Consider the following 14,704-nt stretch of genomic DNA (forward strand, 5'->3'; position numbering starts at 1 on the left):
ACCTGGATGCCAGTTGAGTTAGATGAGCAGTTTTGTATTGTGTTGTTAGCGAGAAATGAAACCATTAACTTCTTTCATTGTCAATGTTTTATTTCTGCATTGTGTTGCTCTCTTTCCAATGGTGTATCAATTCAAGATTTGACATGTACTTCACAACTGACTCACATCCCAATCCTTAGCCTCACTCCCCTCAACATGCACCTCTTGCAGCGTCTTGTCCGTCCCCGGAATCTTGAACGGCTCGCATGGCACCGTAACAGCAATGAAGCGCGTGGGCTCCGTATCCGACCCGTTGATCCACTTATGCATGGTTCCTCTTTGAACAACGTGGTCCTATATGGTACCTTGTCAGCTTCAACCCTAGATATACCATGGAAAAGAAAAAGAAAAAAGAGCGATGGAAATGAAGAAATAAAGAGAGAAAAAAAGGAAATAAACTTACACCAGGCCTCAATTCAATCACCTCCCCACTCCCCGTCTGCATGTTCAATCGCCCATGCGTACACACTACGTAATCTATCGATACCGTCTGGTGCATCTGGCTCGCCTGTCCGGGACCCAACTCGCAGACTATCACGTGCGATCCCGAGCCTGAGGATACGATGTCGCGGCTAGTGAAACTTTGGGGGCCAGTAGGGGCGAGGTACGCATTTACGTCTGCCTCGTTTTCAAATGTTGCTGGGGTTGAAGCAGTTGCATCTTTTCTTGGGGTCAGGAAGTTTTAAATTTATGGGTAAATGGATGTGGGGTTGGGGTTGGTGGTTTGTTTTTTTGGAAATGGGGAAGGAGGACGTACACGAGCGGGCTGTGCCACCCACACCGGGCATTCCGTAATACTGCAGTGCCGGAGCGGAATGGACGACGCTTTTTCCCTGTGCATCGTGCGTGATTATGTGTCTAGTTGAGGGGGGAAGCGAGGTGACGGATTCGTGCATTTGGGATGCTGAGAGGCGGGGGTCTGCGTTCGCCATTGGGGAAATTTGCAATGGGTTTTGAATGGGGGAGGATGGGAGATGGGGAACGGGAGGGAATGGGCATGTGAGGAATTGCGGACTTGGTTAAATATATCGCGTTTCAATTGCTAGGCTAACGGTACGGGGCGGGAAGGGCGGGAAGATCGCGCCATGCAATCATTCGGGCCGTAGCATGACTACAGGGTGTTGCCTACATGAGGGTAGGCCCTATGGATGAGTTTGGTAGTGATGGAAACATTTTTGATTGGTATGTCCTATCTTATCCTGCCTTATACCGACCCTTCGTTTTTCATAAATTTGCTCCATCTGTCGAAGAATAGAAGAAATTCGTCAACCGCTAAGACACAAAACCAAGTCACAAGATTAGATCATTTCCATGCCACGCGAATTTAACTAAACACACATGCGGGATGAACGACCAAAAAACTCAAGACCAAGCCTAATGTATCATATTGATGAGTATGAACACTCAAGCCTTCACCTTCTTACTAGCTTTCTTGGGCTTTGCGGCAACCTTCTTCTCCTCGACTTCCTCGACAATGGTCTCGGGCTTGCTCTCCTTTTCCTTCTTCGCCCTCTTGTTCTTGGCTGGTGCTTCGGCAACAGCCTCCTCGATGGCGGTGGTAGTTTCAAGTGCAACGTCGGACTTTCGCTTCTTGTCCTTTTTGGTCTTCTTGTCAGCGGCAGGTTCGACTACTGCGGGCTCTTCAGCTACGTCGTTAGGCTTCTCTGGAACAGCTGCTTTTGTAGCCTTCTTGCCCTTCTTCACTTGTGCAGGAGAGGCTACCTTGGTATCCTCAACGGCCTCTGTTACTGGTGTCTCAGCTTGAGCCTTTGCTCCCTTCTTGCCCTTCTTGGCCTTTGGCTCAGCAACAGTAGCCTCCTCAGCAGGCGTATCGGTGATAAGCTTCTTGGACTCCGAAGGTTTGAGCTTCTTTACGGTAGTGTGCGCAGCGACGCTGTCGACGGTCTTGAGTGTCGGTGCCTCAAACTCGTAGTCGAAAATCTCTTTTAGCTCCTTAGCCTTGGTATCTCTCCGCTTGTTCTCGTTTGCAACACGCTTCTCCCACTGCGAGCGCTCAGCGCCACGCTCCATCTCAAGGCCCGCCTTCTTGTTGCGGGGGTCGACCTTGAACCGCTGTTTGGCTCCCTTGAAAAGATCAGGGTGTACTTGGTCGGTGGGAATAAGGTGAACCTTGAGGACGTGGCCGAAGAGGAGGTAGTTGTTCATGGTCCGGGCGACAATGTCAGCTACTTCTTGTGATTGGAACTCGACAAAAGCATAGTGTTTGGAGGCGCCCGTCTTTTTGTTGCGCGACAAGCGTAGCTGGTTAACCTTTCCAAACTGAGAAAAGTACTTCTTCATTTGAGGCTCATAGAAACCTCGTGGCACACGACTAGTTTGAGAGTTAGCAGAATACCAAGGAGTGGGGTAAAGTGTTCGTACCCGACATAAATGACACCAGGCTGGTTGGACTTGGGGGCGTCCTCGGCCTGCTTAATGGCTTTCCTTTGCTTTGCGCTGAGTTTTGGAATCTTTTCTTCCTCATTGAAGTCGACATCCTCGTCGGCATCGTCTGAATCGTCGTCACTGAAGCCAGCAAGCAGGGCTGCTGTCTGGTCGTCTTCTGCAACGTCTTCGTCATCTGAGGGAGCGGTGGGCTCTGTGGCGTCCACCTCTGGCTCGGGCTCAGGCTCAAGCGCTTCCTGCTTCTTGCCGCCCTTTGTCTTCTTGGGCTTGGTGATTACAGTGGTCTCCTCTACGACAGCTGGAACATCAGCAGCGACCTTTGCCTTCTTCGTCTTTTTTATCGTCTCCTTGGGAGTCTCCGTGACAGCAGTCTCCTCTACAACAGCAGTCTTTACCTTCTTTGCCTGCTTCTTGGGCTTCTCCTGGACCTCTGCGACCTCTGGCACTTCTGCGGTGAGCTCAGGTACTTTTGCGGGAGCGACGGCTTTGCTCTGCTTGCCCTTCTTGGGCTTGACGGGCTCAGCAGCGACAACAGGCGCAACTTCCTTCTCTTCGTCAACGTCCATGAAGTCAGAAGCTTGCTTGCGCGCAGACTTGCGCGTTGGCTTGGGCTCGCTGGCGGCTACATCGTCGGCTTTCTTGGCCTTCTTTGCCTTGGGCGTTGTCTCAGGTGCGCCTATGCGATATTAGCCGACAAAACTACAAAATTATTTTCCCCATGTCGCCATTTCTTACTCTTGCGCTTCTTTCCCTTTGTATCGTCAGGGGCCATTGTGGTTAGTTGCAATTGTGTTGACAATATGTGGTCGCGACGGTGGTTACGCGCAAAAGTTCGGAGGAGAGCTCGGGCGCGGTAACTTTTTTTGAGGGCAGTTGCGCTAAGTTAGACCCTCGCCAAGCCAGTTGACCAGCTCACCACATGCCCATCCGCTCGCGTATTCCTTGACCATTCTCGTACAAGTGCTCACTCGCATAGACTTTGAACTGTTGATCTTGCCGCTGCTCATTGCGCGTCTCTAAAGTTAACTTGTATCGCCTCTACATACAAAGCAGCCTGACTGGATTCACAAATCACGCCCTGGCTCTTCACCAGCATGGCGCCAGTCGTTGATATGAGTGATAAGCATGCTTGGGACGACTCTCTCCTCATCAGTTCCTGGGATGACGCGCTCAACGAGTACAAGGTAAGAATCCGCCTCTGTTGCCAAGCTGTGCAGGAAAAAAAAGGTTTGATTAACCTGCGGACGCAGAAGTATCATAGCATCCACCAGTCTGGCAAGCGACTAGAAGACGTGCTCACGGAAGAGGAGCTCAAAGAACTGCGAGAGTAAGTGCTGGCTGGGTGCTTGCCTGGAGCCTGTCAAGATGAAATTAGATTAACGCCAGCAGGGGCTATGGCGACCTGGTAGAGGAAACAGAGCCAACGTCAGGAGCAGCAGAGGCCAATGGCGTCGCGCCTAACGACGATGCAAATATGTCGAATGCAGGGATAAGCTACGTTGCCCAGTCGGAAAAAACTGGCCTTGTGCAACAGGTACGTGTACATGTCGCAAGTGAAACACTCGAGTTCTGAGCCCTGGCTAACGAGAACCAGGAACCAGGACAATCCGAGCAGCAAAACACCCACGACACCCGATCGCCAAGTGCTGAGGCTGCATCGGTCCCAGGTGCTGCCGAATCTCTAGCGGAGGCCGTTCCCCAATCGATGCTCAGAACAGGTACGTATTACTGATTTTGACAGCCGTTGTTTCCGGGGAACGTGAACAGTCGGAAGCGGGCAGCGGGCCGTGTGCTGATGATGTTCTGCAGTTAAAGACGAAACCCTGAAAAACATCATGATGTCGTGGTACTATGCTGGTTACTACACGGGTTTGCATGCGGGCCAGCAGCAGCAGGCGGCTCACAACTCTTCCGCACAAGAATAAACTGCAGCGCATATGTATTGCGTGGCTGCCCGCCATGCTGCACGACGATTGACTTGGGCCTGGATAATTGCCAGCATATGCAGCCAATGCGCGTAAGGATATTCATTGCCATGATCCTGGGCGCGACTTACCACCAACAGTTTGTGCCTCAAAGACGACGGGAAAGTAGGCCGCGAGCTATTAGTTGGCACCGCCTCTTATGCGGCTTGATCTTTTCCAGCCCCATTGTCCAGGCATCATGAGTAGTTGTGTCGCTAGTGCTATAGGCCTCGTGGCTCTTAGATTACCCAAAGCGTGCTGTTCAGCGAGAGGCGAGACAGATCTGCGACACCACCGCGACGCACTCCAACCCTCTTCCAACGGTTCGAGCATCACCCCAAGCGCGCACCCACGCGCAACTGCAGGCGGATCGCCAAAATCTCGCCATTTTTCCAACCAAGTTTCCTTAGTCGTACTGGATTGCCCAGCCCAGGGGGTTGGTGTTTCGCCCGGCATGCGACCGGCGCGCAAACCCTTCAGAATCGACAATTTCATGCGTGGATTTAAGGAATACACTTCCCCAGGCACAGGGCTTTTCTCCTTACATCAAGACATCTGCCTCATAATACTGGTGCTCCACTTTCTCTTTCTCTTTTCCTCATCTGCTTCTTACTGTCCGAGCCGGCCCTCGTAGTGCCCTTTCAATCCTTCACTTTTTTCATCGTACATTCTAGTGCTTGCAGTGCAGGCTTACGTTCACTTTTCACGACAAAACGGTTTTTAACACACGATACTCAATCTACTAGTCATAATGAAGTACTTCACAGCACTACCTTTGGCCGCCGCCTTGGCCTCTGCCGAGATGATGGTTATGGAGGTTGCTCCTGCTCCCGCAGCTGGTCAGAAAATCCACACTGTAAGCACAGTCCACACTATTAAAAGCTCGAGCCCCCTTAGGCTAATACATGGTAGGTTGTTGTTGGTGGAATGAAGCCTGTTGCAGCGGGCATGGCCCCCAAGCTAGAATACACTCCCGACACCATCAAGGCCAACGTCGGCGACATGGTCGTCTTCGAGTTCATGCAGAAGAACCACACCGTCACCCAGTCGACGTTCGCCGAGCCCTGCAAGAAGATGGAGGGAGGAATGGACTCTGGCTTCATGCCCAACCCAGAGGGTATGCCTGGCGTCACCTGGAACATGACTGTCGAGACTACCGAGCCGCTCTGTAAGCCTACCTAACAAAAACTTTTTGCGACAATACAGACAGGCAACTAACATTAAAAAGGGTTCTACTGTAAGCAAAAGAACGGAGTTCACTGCGGCAAGGGCATGGTCTTCTCCATCAACCCCGCCGAGACTGGTGACAAGACAATGGCCGACTTCAAGACGCTGGCCATCAAGACCAACGGCACCGACCTCGTAGAAGGCGGTCTTCAAATCGTCGACCCTGGTGCGGCTGCAGCCCCCTCCACTGTCGGCGTCATTGCCGGAGGCGGCGAAGCTGCTCCTACGGGCGCAGCTCCTCCACCACCCGCTCCCCCTGCGGCTTCTCCTCCTCCTCCTGCCCAGGTCATTGCTGGATCCGGTATGGACGGTCAGGGCATTGCTTGCTCGTGCCAGTGCCTGTGCGGCGCGGGATCCTTCCCTCCTACTGCGGCTATCAACAGCTTTGGCGGCTATGCTGGCATGATTGCTTAAACGGTCGAAACGAAATTGCAACAAGGTCTAATGGGTGGTTGGGGTTGGGTGTTCTAGTCAGGAGAAAGATAGAGAGGGGAAGGAGGCGAGATTCTTATGACGAGGTCGGCGAGAGAGAAGGCTTTCCACTTGGGTGCCTTCTTTTTTTCTCGTTGGCTTCTTTATACCATTTTATCATTTGTAAGGGCGTTTGCATTATACCGTATTCCCCACATGCTGCGATGTATTGCCGCGCTGTGGTGCCTGCTGGGTACTTTTGGCAGGGATTTTGTTCGCGTTTAAAACCTTTTAAAGTATTAGAGCTGGACCCAAGTGGTCGCCACTATTTTTGTTCCCTTGTCTTTGACTTGACTATGGTGATGTTTGCAAGTGAGGAACTTACAAGAAAATGTCGGGCAAAGTGCTGGTTAGGCTTCACAGTTGGATCAGCGAAATAAGCAACATCACAACATTGCAAAATCAAAAATCAGTGTATTTGGTATCCAAGCAATTCACCAACACCTGTAACTCATAACCCACCAATGCCTTTTCCGTAAAACTCCACTGCTCAATAACTGGGGCTGTTCAAGTTGCCGCTGTAATCGTTGCCACAGCGCGCTTGCAGCTGCTCATTTCTTGGCAGCTTCAGCCTTCTTTGCCTCAGCTATACCGAATGTCAGTACAGGTATTCAACAACGCCACGTCTGCATCCACATTTTGCAACAACGCAGCAGATACGTGGCGGGCAGTGGGACGACTTACCAGCAGCCTGCTTAGCGCGCATGATGGCCGCAACGTTCTCCTTGGTGCGGGCAAACTCGGTACCGGATTGCTAAGAGGCTGTCTGTTAGCCGCCTGCTCTCTTTTGGCGGTGTATTCAGCATGTCTTCACAATAAACATACCGTATTCTTGGATTTCTGTCAAAATGTCAGCAACTTTGTGAATACCACACTCGCTATCTTCCTAGTAGCATCGGGCAAGGAGAAACCCACCTTTCCGGCCTGCTCCTTGAGGTTCTTCTCCCTAGCCTTGTCACGCTGGTTGCCACGCGCCATTTTACCTCGCTACGATTGGACAAAAAAGCCAAGCAAATAACAAACAGGAAAGTTGCGGCAGAGAATCCAAAAAACGAATGGCCTTTTATACCTCGGAGCGTTGCTTGCAAGGTGTGCGGTGTGTGTGCGCGGTTATACAGGAGCCTTGGGGGTGAGGGAAATGGGAGGTCAAGTGCAGTCAGCAGCGTCGGACCTGATAAAATAGCGCCGGTGGTTGCGGCATAGGCCAATCACCGGCGGGGGAAGTCGCGGGGCTAGAGATCGCGCGTGTGCAAACACCGATCTGGGGCTCTGCGGCACGTGGATCGAACTTCACCATCATCGTCTTCTTGTGAATATACATGGTTTTGTATTGTCGCATTGCGTGTTGGAGTTGCTACTAAAAGCCGATTGCCTATCCGATTGTCATTTTTTCCTGCCATTGGCTGGTGAGAGCAGGCATTTTACCCACAATGCTGAGACCCGAACAGGCCTCCCTGATGAATACATCCAATGCTAGAGTGATGGACGTGACACGCTTACAGCATCTTTGGGGGCTTGAGCTATACCATTCACGACGTATCATCTGCCCGCAATACTTTTTCTTAGGCCTATACAACCCCAATCATTCGTACACGTCTTCGTAAAAGGCTGTGGCATACGCCTTCATATCTCTCCACTTAACCCCTCTACATCATCCATTGAGATAACCAAGAAATCGGCAAGCCCTAAAGTAGCTCTCACGGAAACTGCAAAGACTGTACCCCACTATACGGAGTACTGCCATGACAATACAGTGTCCGCGGGGCGTCTCCAACTCTCCATGTGCATGTCACCAAAACGAATACCTATATTCAGCACGTATGTCGTGCAGAATCGGGCATGAATCCGATCTCTCCGCCTGATATGTTCTATCTGCATGCCTGTGTGGATGGATTAGGCACCCGCACTAAATTAATAATATGGGACAGAACGGGTATATTGCATCGCAATACACTAGCCTCATCATCTGCACCCAGGTGTGTACACACATAGTGAACCATTTCGCTATAAATGTAGCCATGGAGATCTTCAGAAACACATCACATTGTGCCCATCCATCTCCTCAGACTTCTCCGTTCTCGCTGTCATAATGGCTCCTAACTACGCTCTCATCCTCTCGCTCCTCGCAAGCCAAGCATGCGCCCACACGTTCATCTGGGTACACTGAGCCTCTCCTCTAAACTAATCCCCTACTAACCCACTCTTAGGGCGTATTCGTCAACGGCGTTGACCAAGGCACCTTCACCGGCATCCGAATACCCGGATACAACGGGCAAAACGGGAAAGGCGGCTACAACAACTCCCCCGTCAAGGACCTCTCCTCCATCGACATGCGCTGCAACGTCATGGGCGATATCCAAGCCCATGATACCATCAAAGTAGCTCCAGGCGATAACTTAACCTTCGACTGGCACCACGAGCTCCGCAACAACACCGACGAAGTAATCGCATACTCGCACCACGGCCCCTCACTCATCTACATCTCGCCAGACCCCCCAACCAACTCTTCCTTTGTCAAACTTTGGCATGCCGGAAAGATCGAAAACAATCCCTTCCCGCAGCCCGGTAAATGGAGCACCACGGCGGATATTAGAGCGAACTACGGACGCATGAATGTGCGCATACCCGCAGGCCTGAAAGCAGGACCGTACCTTATCCGCGCTGAGATGATCGGCTTGCACGAGGGTGACGTGAGTTTTGCGCAGAATCCGCGGAGAGGGGCGCAGTTTTATCCGGATTGTGTGCAGATTGAGGTTGTGGGGGAGGGAGAGGTCGAGTTGCCCGAGGGAGTCGGGTTTCCGGGTGCGTATTCGTATGAGGATCCGGGAGTTGTGCATAACGTAGGTTTCCCTTCTCTTCTTCTTCTTCTTCTTCTTCTTCTTATACTAATGGTTGTTGTTGGTGACATGATGGGTATGCTGATGCAAATACAGATCTACTGCTCGACTGAAACCAAGAAACCAACGGGATCAGCCGCCCCCTGTCCCACCGACTACGTTATCCCAGGCCCGATGGTGTGGTCTGGTGCGTGGCCGGAGACGACTGCCGTTGCAGTGGGCCCCATCAAAGGTGTTTCGACGGCGACGCCATGGAGCACGTGGATTGGGACGAATAGCGTGGTGACGAGCGCGACATATGTGGATGCGAGGAGTCAGACTATTGTGGGCAGTTCAAAGTATACGGCCACGTGGAGTGAGGTGTACGCTTCGCCTACTGCGACGGCGCCGCGGTGGTAGAGATCGAGGTGGATGTAGGGTGCAATGTATTTTGTTTATAAAGAAGAAGCTCTTCGGAATGGTCAGCTTCTCTCTTGACTAAACATGACTCTCGTTTGATGTTCACTTACATTACCATCTAGCTCGGCCGTAGTGGGTAGAGATTATTTCATCCGTGATCTGAGATGACATTGCTACAGTTTCCTCACCTTCACTTAACTCAATGATTTCTCGGACAGTGAATCTCATCTGTTCTCGGTGATAGTCTGAGCCTTCAGCTGGGCAGTAGGGAACAACTTTTATGTTCAGTCTCAGACTGAAGATCACATGGGCGGAAAAGACAATAAGATAGTGGGGGAGAGCAGTAATGAAGATCCGTGATATTAAAAGGCCGCCCATTACACTATCCTAGAATACCTGAGAATACGAAAGTCTGCATTAATTTGTGACTCTCTGAAATAAGATCACCTGGAATGTCATCTCCACCACTCCCTACCCATAAGTCCAAATCGGTAAGATCTTTTAGACACGCCCTGTTGAAGAGCGTCATTGCCGCCGCGCGCACTAGTTTTCCGTACAGCTGGCTCTGCAGCTCATTCGGTTCTACCCAACTGGTCAGCTCAACAGATTCCGCACTCAAATGCATGTTCGTGGGGGCATTGTCATTTTGGTATCTTTGCGCGTCGGTCCTCGTATTCAAAACTCTGCGCAGTAGAGCAATCATGCTAGTGATCAGAACCGCATTAATCAATCGTAGTGACTTCTGGGTCAGCTCGTGGACGCTTGTGGGTGCGTGATCTAGCTGCAGTGGCCTCTTCATCGTCGGCAATCTCTTCATGCTTGATCGGGCCTTTGTCTGCTGTCTCCCTCTTGATGAGATTGCTTTGCGCTTCTCGCTATCACCAGCTCAGTAATTTTATTCGCGAAAATTTCAGTATACGTACTTGTCTCATGCGGCGAACTAGCTCCCTCAGCTCATCGGGAGTAAGGTCTTCTTCTGGTCTTTCCTCTAGCGCAACCGTCATGGAATCATCTCTGGGTACAACTCCAAGGGCCTCGAGGCTCGCTTGAGGCGTGTATGTCAGTATTTATGTTTATTGGCATGAATGGTACTGACCAAGAGATCTGTATTTGAAATGAAATGTTGCAAATGGCTCTTTCTCTGCGAGACTATACACTCTGAGCTTCTGTCCGGATCGGCTCTGAGACCTTTCTGGGGCAGTCAAGCTTTGCGTCTAGTTAGCTCTCTACATAGCTGCTGTCAGATTACCATACATACGCTGCTTGGTGTGAGAGCGCATTTTCTTTCAGCGCCTCCCCCGGAATCTCATCAAGTGGCGTGAGTTCGACATTTCTTTCCCAGTACACATCCGACCCTATTTCTCTAATATTCTTTACAAAGTGAAGCAAGAGTGTAATCTTTCCTTTGCTGCTTAAAGCATTTCTGACATCTGTGACGTTCGCGGCTAGTCCAGGGGCCTCTTCTACTGTAACAGTTTGAGTACATATGAATAAAACGGCTTTTGTCATAAATACCAATGTCCAACTCCGAGAAACGAAGCTTCTGCATCACCCACTCTCCGTGAATCTTCCGATGAACAGCATGCATTTTGAATACGCGATCGAAGAGCTCGTCCTGTCGGCAACACCGGGAGGTCACTGGACTACCGTCGACAATGAGACTTATCATGACTCCATGAGGTGGAGAGAAGGGTGGCTTGAAGATGGTTATCACCGCAAACTCAGCCCCCGATTTAGCTTCGACGTATCTTGTAACGGTGTTTAACGGAGGATCCTCGTCGCCATCATCGTACTCCCGTAATGGCTCATCATCAACATGAACTGCAACCTCCAGGCCAGGATACTTGGTGCTGGTGACCATGGTGGTCTTTGTGTACGTTATGGTGCAAGCGCAGTTGTTTCTGACCTACTATGGAAGTTCGATTCAACGGATCCGGGCGGGGTTGTCACTTGGCAAAGTGACCGGTACAACTACTGCTGAGTTAGTGGCAAAGACGTACGATGTGAGTAGATGTGTAAAAGGATCCGGGTGTAAATAGAGCCACCGTATCTGGAATGCCAGGAAGGCACGCTAAGGCAAGTTCTCAATACGCACAAGTATATCGTATGCACGCTACCTGTCTTTGTATTACAAGAAGTGTCGCTCTGATTTGACAGAATTACAAGCTATGATTACTAATTGCTTATTGGCAAAGTTTGGCGAAACGTAATCGTTGGAGATAACCCCTGAGCTTTACCGTGTAAGATGGTAGAGTCGGTTGGGAACAATCATCCAACGTTACAAGTGAGCTGTCATTTCAAATGAATCGAGTCCACTAATGTGTATTGAAAGAACATGGATGACATTATGGCATGATCTAGATTTCCAGGTGGGCATCGAAAGGGGTATCCAGTAGTGTTTTTGGTACTACCTTGGGATAAGCGACTCTACAGGGAAGCTATGCATAACAACGCATTGTGAGCTGGCAAACTCTAATTCCCAAAACATCGTGTGAATATTTTGTTGAAATATCAATATGGGAAGAAGTAAATTTACAACAATCAATATTTTTGTGTGTAGAACCGCCAGTTTTTCTATGTTTCGCATTGCAATATGTGTGAATACCTAATCGCACCATCATGCTAGCTCATCAGAGTATCATAAGTAGCCAACGCTAGTTTTAAGCGAGAAGCAAGGTCTTCTTACACATCTTATCTTGCACGCTTAACTGCAAACCTATGCATTTTCAAACACCTACAAGATGGTGACGTCAAAATTGAAAAGCATTATCTCTGCTCTTCGTCAGTTATTTGACAATAGAGCATCAACGCTAACTATGCGCACGCTCCCGCTCCCGAGGTACATGCCCCGAGTGATCCACCCGAAAGTCCCGCCTCCCCGCTGCAGCCTGTGCATCTAGTAGTACAATATGTACGTACTGCAGACTATCGCATACGACGGAACATACAGGGGTCCCGTTTGAAATGACAAGTGCTGTATCTGTCAGTTTTCATCCAAAAAAAAACTTCCCATCTACATCGTACTATTCCATATCTATTCTTAACCACTACTAGTCATTTTTTTCTTATTCATATCTTGGCTTCTGCTGAGAAGTTGCATGCTTTCAAAAGTCCTTTTTTAATATTTCCAAACTCTTTCATATACGTGTGCCTATAGATCTAACCAGAATAAGCAAGAAACTGCTATAAGAGAAGAAATTACATAGCCTTTCCTGATCTTCTTCTAACAATATCATGATAATAAATTTGACCTAGTGTATTTAGTACTGGTTGCAGAATCTACTTGATACACCTAGTTCAGAACCCCCTGTACGGTCCTTCGTATGTGCTAACTCGCAGTAAGTATGAATCATTTTCGAATCCACATAAACCGCACCACGACTCATCCCCTCGCACGGGTCATGATTTCCACGGATGTTCTCACGGATGCTTCCACCCACGGCTCATTCCCTCCCCGGATGCTTCCATCCACCAAAGCCCGACCGCCAAGCACGCATTGCACCGAGGTAACGGACTTCCAACGTAACATTAACCTGCATACCCCCTCTATAACCCGCACGCATTTGCAAAAGCCCCGCGCATCGCGCTCTCAACCTCGAATCGAGGTTTTCCTTTCCGCCGGGGGGAGGATGAGTAAGAGGGAAGTACCAGTAGTATGGGAGTGCGCGGAACGAGAGGACGTGGCCTATTGCATGGTTGGGGGAATCGGGGTAGAAGCGAATATCCTACACATAGTCCGGATAGTAGAAGGGCCGTACAGTATACTATAATCTGATGAGAGAGTAAAAGTATATATTTCGGTTGTTCTTTTAGTTTCGAGGGGGAGATTAGACGAGTTTGGCTTGGTGTTGGAAAAGTCTTGGGTCGGTATGGTAAGTATGGAAGGTAGGCCGTGGGTACAGCCAAGATGGGGTAAGTGACGAATCAGCAGGCTGCATGTATGTATACTAATATCTTTCGATAATCGACTGACGCGTACGAAGGGCTTGGTGTACTGAATACTGTATTAAGGTAAGCAATACGGCAATGCCGAGTTCTTCCGCAGTTACAAAGTCTTCATGGATCGGTGGTGCAAATCCCAGCCAGGCGTCACACTCGTTGTAGCCTGCTGTCGCACAATTGTCCTAAAATGGCGTTTCTGATAGATAGTCGTACGTGTTTCTGTATAATGCACTGGGCGTATTACTCTAAGCATAATGAAAGACCCGCAATATCACCGCGTCTGCGTTTCCCTACTCCATGGACAAACCCCCGCTGGCCTACCCATAAAAAAAACCCGTCGCTGAACCCTTTCGCATCCTTCAGCCCTAAATGACGCAACGCAGCCCACATAGCGCCTCTCAACTCAGCAACTCGCGCGCAACTAAGGCATTTTTCTCTCTTGTGTCTCCGCATCCCCGATGAATCTCCCGTCAGCCATACCCACTCGCCTACACACACCCGCGGCGCCGATACCAACGTACTAGGTGTGCGTATGCGTGTGAACTAGTCGCGTGCATCCCCCCACCCATGTCCATGAACAAGGAAGGCAAGTACGGAGCCATAACGGCGCCACAACTCCCCGAGCAGACGAAACATGTGCATCCGTGGTGCGCCCAACGGCCAAACAAGAGGGGGGATACTCCTAGATAAACATGTATGTATGTGCAGCGCCATGTGGAGACGTCGCCCCACGTAAAAGTACCCATCCTTATCGATTTACCGGGAGCGCAGCGGAGCGGGGCGCAAAAAAACGCAATTATGAAACGGTCTACGGCACGTCTATGATGCCGATATTTGCAGCGAACGATTAAGAAAGACGAGGATGGGTAGAGTAATGTGGGTCGGGATGTGGCAGTTAGGAAACAATCTATCTAAGAATGTCGTTACGCGTTATCCTGCATGTCTGCCCAGCTAGCTACCTTTACCTTTTTTTCTTCGTCTCGGCCCCGAGCATTTTCGTCCGCCTGTAAAAAAAAAATACTATTTTGGGGGGGGGGGATATGGTAGACAACAACACTTCTTCCACTATGGCTCTAAAACCTGTTAACCCCCCGAACACACATACACCCCCGCTAGAGTGTGCAGAACTTCTGGATTCCCCTAAATCGAAGATTGACAAATTCCAAAGAGAGGAGAGAAAAAAAGGAGGCTAAAGCATCTCACGTTCTCGTTCCATGTGGCTTAAGAAAAAAATTACACTATTGTAATCCATGCTGCATGCGTAGACCTTCTAGAACGCCGAGAGAAGAACGGTGAGGAGAGAGAAAAAACTCTATTATCCCCGGTATGTCGCACTGCACGAAGGGAGCATGTGGTACGTGTGTGTGTGAGACATGCAGAGAAAGGGACAGGGTTGCAAGGGGGGGAAAAGTAAGAGGG

General features: G+C 50.0%; 8 protein-coding genes across 8 annotated transcripts; 4 read left to right on the forward strand and 4 right to left on the reverse strand.

The window, feature by feature from the left end:
* Window positions 1–150: 150 nt before the first annotated feature.
* Window positions 151–935, reverse strand: COCMIDRAFT_91736 (uncharacterized protein; the record flags this gene model as incomplete). Its single annotated transcript, XM_007688472.1, has 3 exons — window positions 151–333; window positions 443–699; window positions 797–935. The coding sequence occupies 3 exons, from the start codon at window positions 933–935 to the stop codon at window positions 151–153; spliced, it is 579 nt and encodes a 192-aa protein (XP_007686662.1).
* Window positions 936–1,443: 508 nt separating this feature from the next.
* Window positions 1,444–3,217, reverse strand: COCMIDRAFT_4129 (uncharacterized protein; the record flags this gene model as incomplete). Its single annotated transcript, XM_007688422.1, has 3 exons — window positions 1,444–2,371; window positions 2,422–3,121; window positions 3,181–3,217. The coding sequence occupies 3 exons, from the start codon at window positions 3,215–3,217 to the stop codon at window positions 1,444–1,446; spliced, it is 1,665 nt and encodes a 554-aa protein (XP_007686612.1).
* A 322-nt stretch (window positions 3,218–3,539) lies between these two features.
* On the forward strand, window positions 3,540–4,361 carry COCMIDRAFT_45829 (uncharacterized protein; the record flags this gene model as incomplete). The annotated part of the gene is made up of 5 exons (XM_007688450.1): window positions 3,540–3,629; window positions 3,696–3,772; window positions 3,835–3,979; window positions 4,040–4,163; window positions 4,255–4,361. Coding segments are annotated over 5 exons (543 nt in total), but the record flags the coding sequence as incomplete, so codon positions are not given.
* A 208-nt stretch (window positions 4,362–4,569) lies between these two features.
* COCMIDRAFT_91850 (uncharacterized protein) lies at window positions 4,570–5,043 on the forward strand (the record flags this gene model as incomplete). The annotated part of the gene is made up of 1 exon (XM_007688473.1): window positions 4,570–5,043. The coding sequence occupies one exon, from the start codon at window positions 4,570–4,572 to the stop codon at window positions 5,041–5,043; it is 474 nt and encodes a 157-aa protein (XP_007686663.1).
* A 117-nt stretch (window positions 5,044–5,160) lies between these two features.
* COCMIDRAFT_91724 (uncharacterized protein) lies at window positions 5,161–6,050 on the forward strand (the record flags this gene model as incomplete). Its single annotated transcript, XM_007688474.1, has 3 exons — window positions 5,161–5,265; window positions 5,322–5,577; window positions 5,638–6,050. 3 exons carry the CDS (start codon window positions 5,161–5,163, stop codon window positions 6,048–6,050), a joined length of 774 nt encoding a protein of 257 aa, XP_007686664.1.
* A 733-nt stretch (window positions 6,051–6,783) lies between these two features.
* COCMIDRAFT_53411 (uncharacterized protein) lies at window positions 6,784–7,085 on the reverse strand (the record flags this gene model as incomplete). Its single annotated transcript, XM_007688475.1, has 3 exons — window positions 6,784–6,861; window positions 6,933–6,947; window positions 7,023–7,085. Coding segments are annotated over 3 exons (156 nt in total), but the record flags the coding sequence as incomplete, so codon positions are not given.
* A 1,111-nt stretch (window positions 7,086–8,196) lies between these two features.
* On the forward strand, window positions 8,197–9,343 carry COCMIDRAFT_35579 (lytic polysaccharide monooxygenase; the record flags this gene model as incomplete). Its single annotated transcript, XM_007688446.1, has 3 exons — window positions 8,197–8,265; window positions 8,315–8,947; window positions 9,041–9,343. The coding sequence occupies 3 exons, from the start codon at window positions 8,197–8,199 to the stop codon at window positions 9,341–9,343; spliced, it is 1,005 nt and encodes a 334-aa protein (XP_007686636.1).
* A 722-nt stretch (window positions 9,344–10,065) lies between these two features.
* Window positions 10,066–11,204, reverse strand: COCMIDRAFT_4134 (uncharacterized protein; the record flags this gene model as incomplete). The annotated part of the gene is made up of 5 exons (XM_007688423.1): window positions 10,066–10,218; window positions 10,267–10,388; window positions 10,440–10,549; window positions 10,602–10,809; window positions 10,859–11,204. 5 exons carry the CDS (start codon window positions 11,202–11,204, stop codon window positions 10,066–10,068), a joined length of 939 nt encoding a protein of 312 aa, XP_007686613.1.
* Between the last annotated feature and the right edge of the window lie 3,500 nt (window positions 11,205–14,704).

This window comes from Bipolaris oryzae (genome assembly GCF_000523455.1).
Source record: "Bipolaris oryzae ATCC 44560 unplaced genomic scaffold scaffold_42, whole genome shotgun sequence".
Lineage (NCBI taxonomy): Eukaryota > Fungi > Ascomycota > Dothideomycetes > Pleosporales > Pleosporaceae > Bipolaris > Bipolaris oryzae.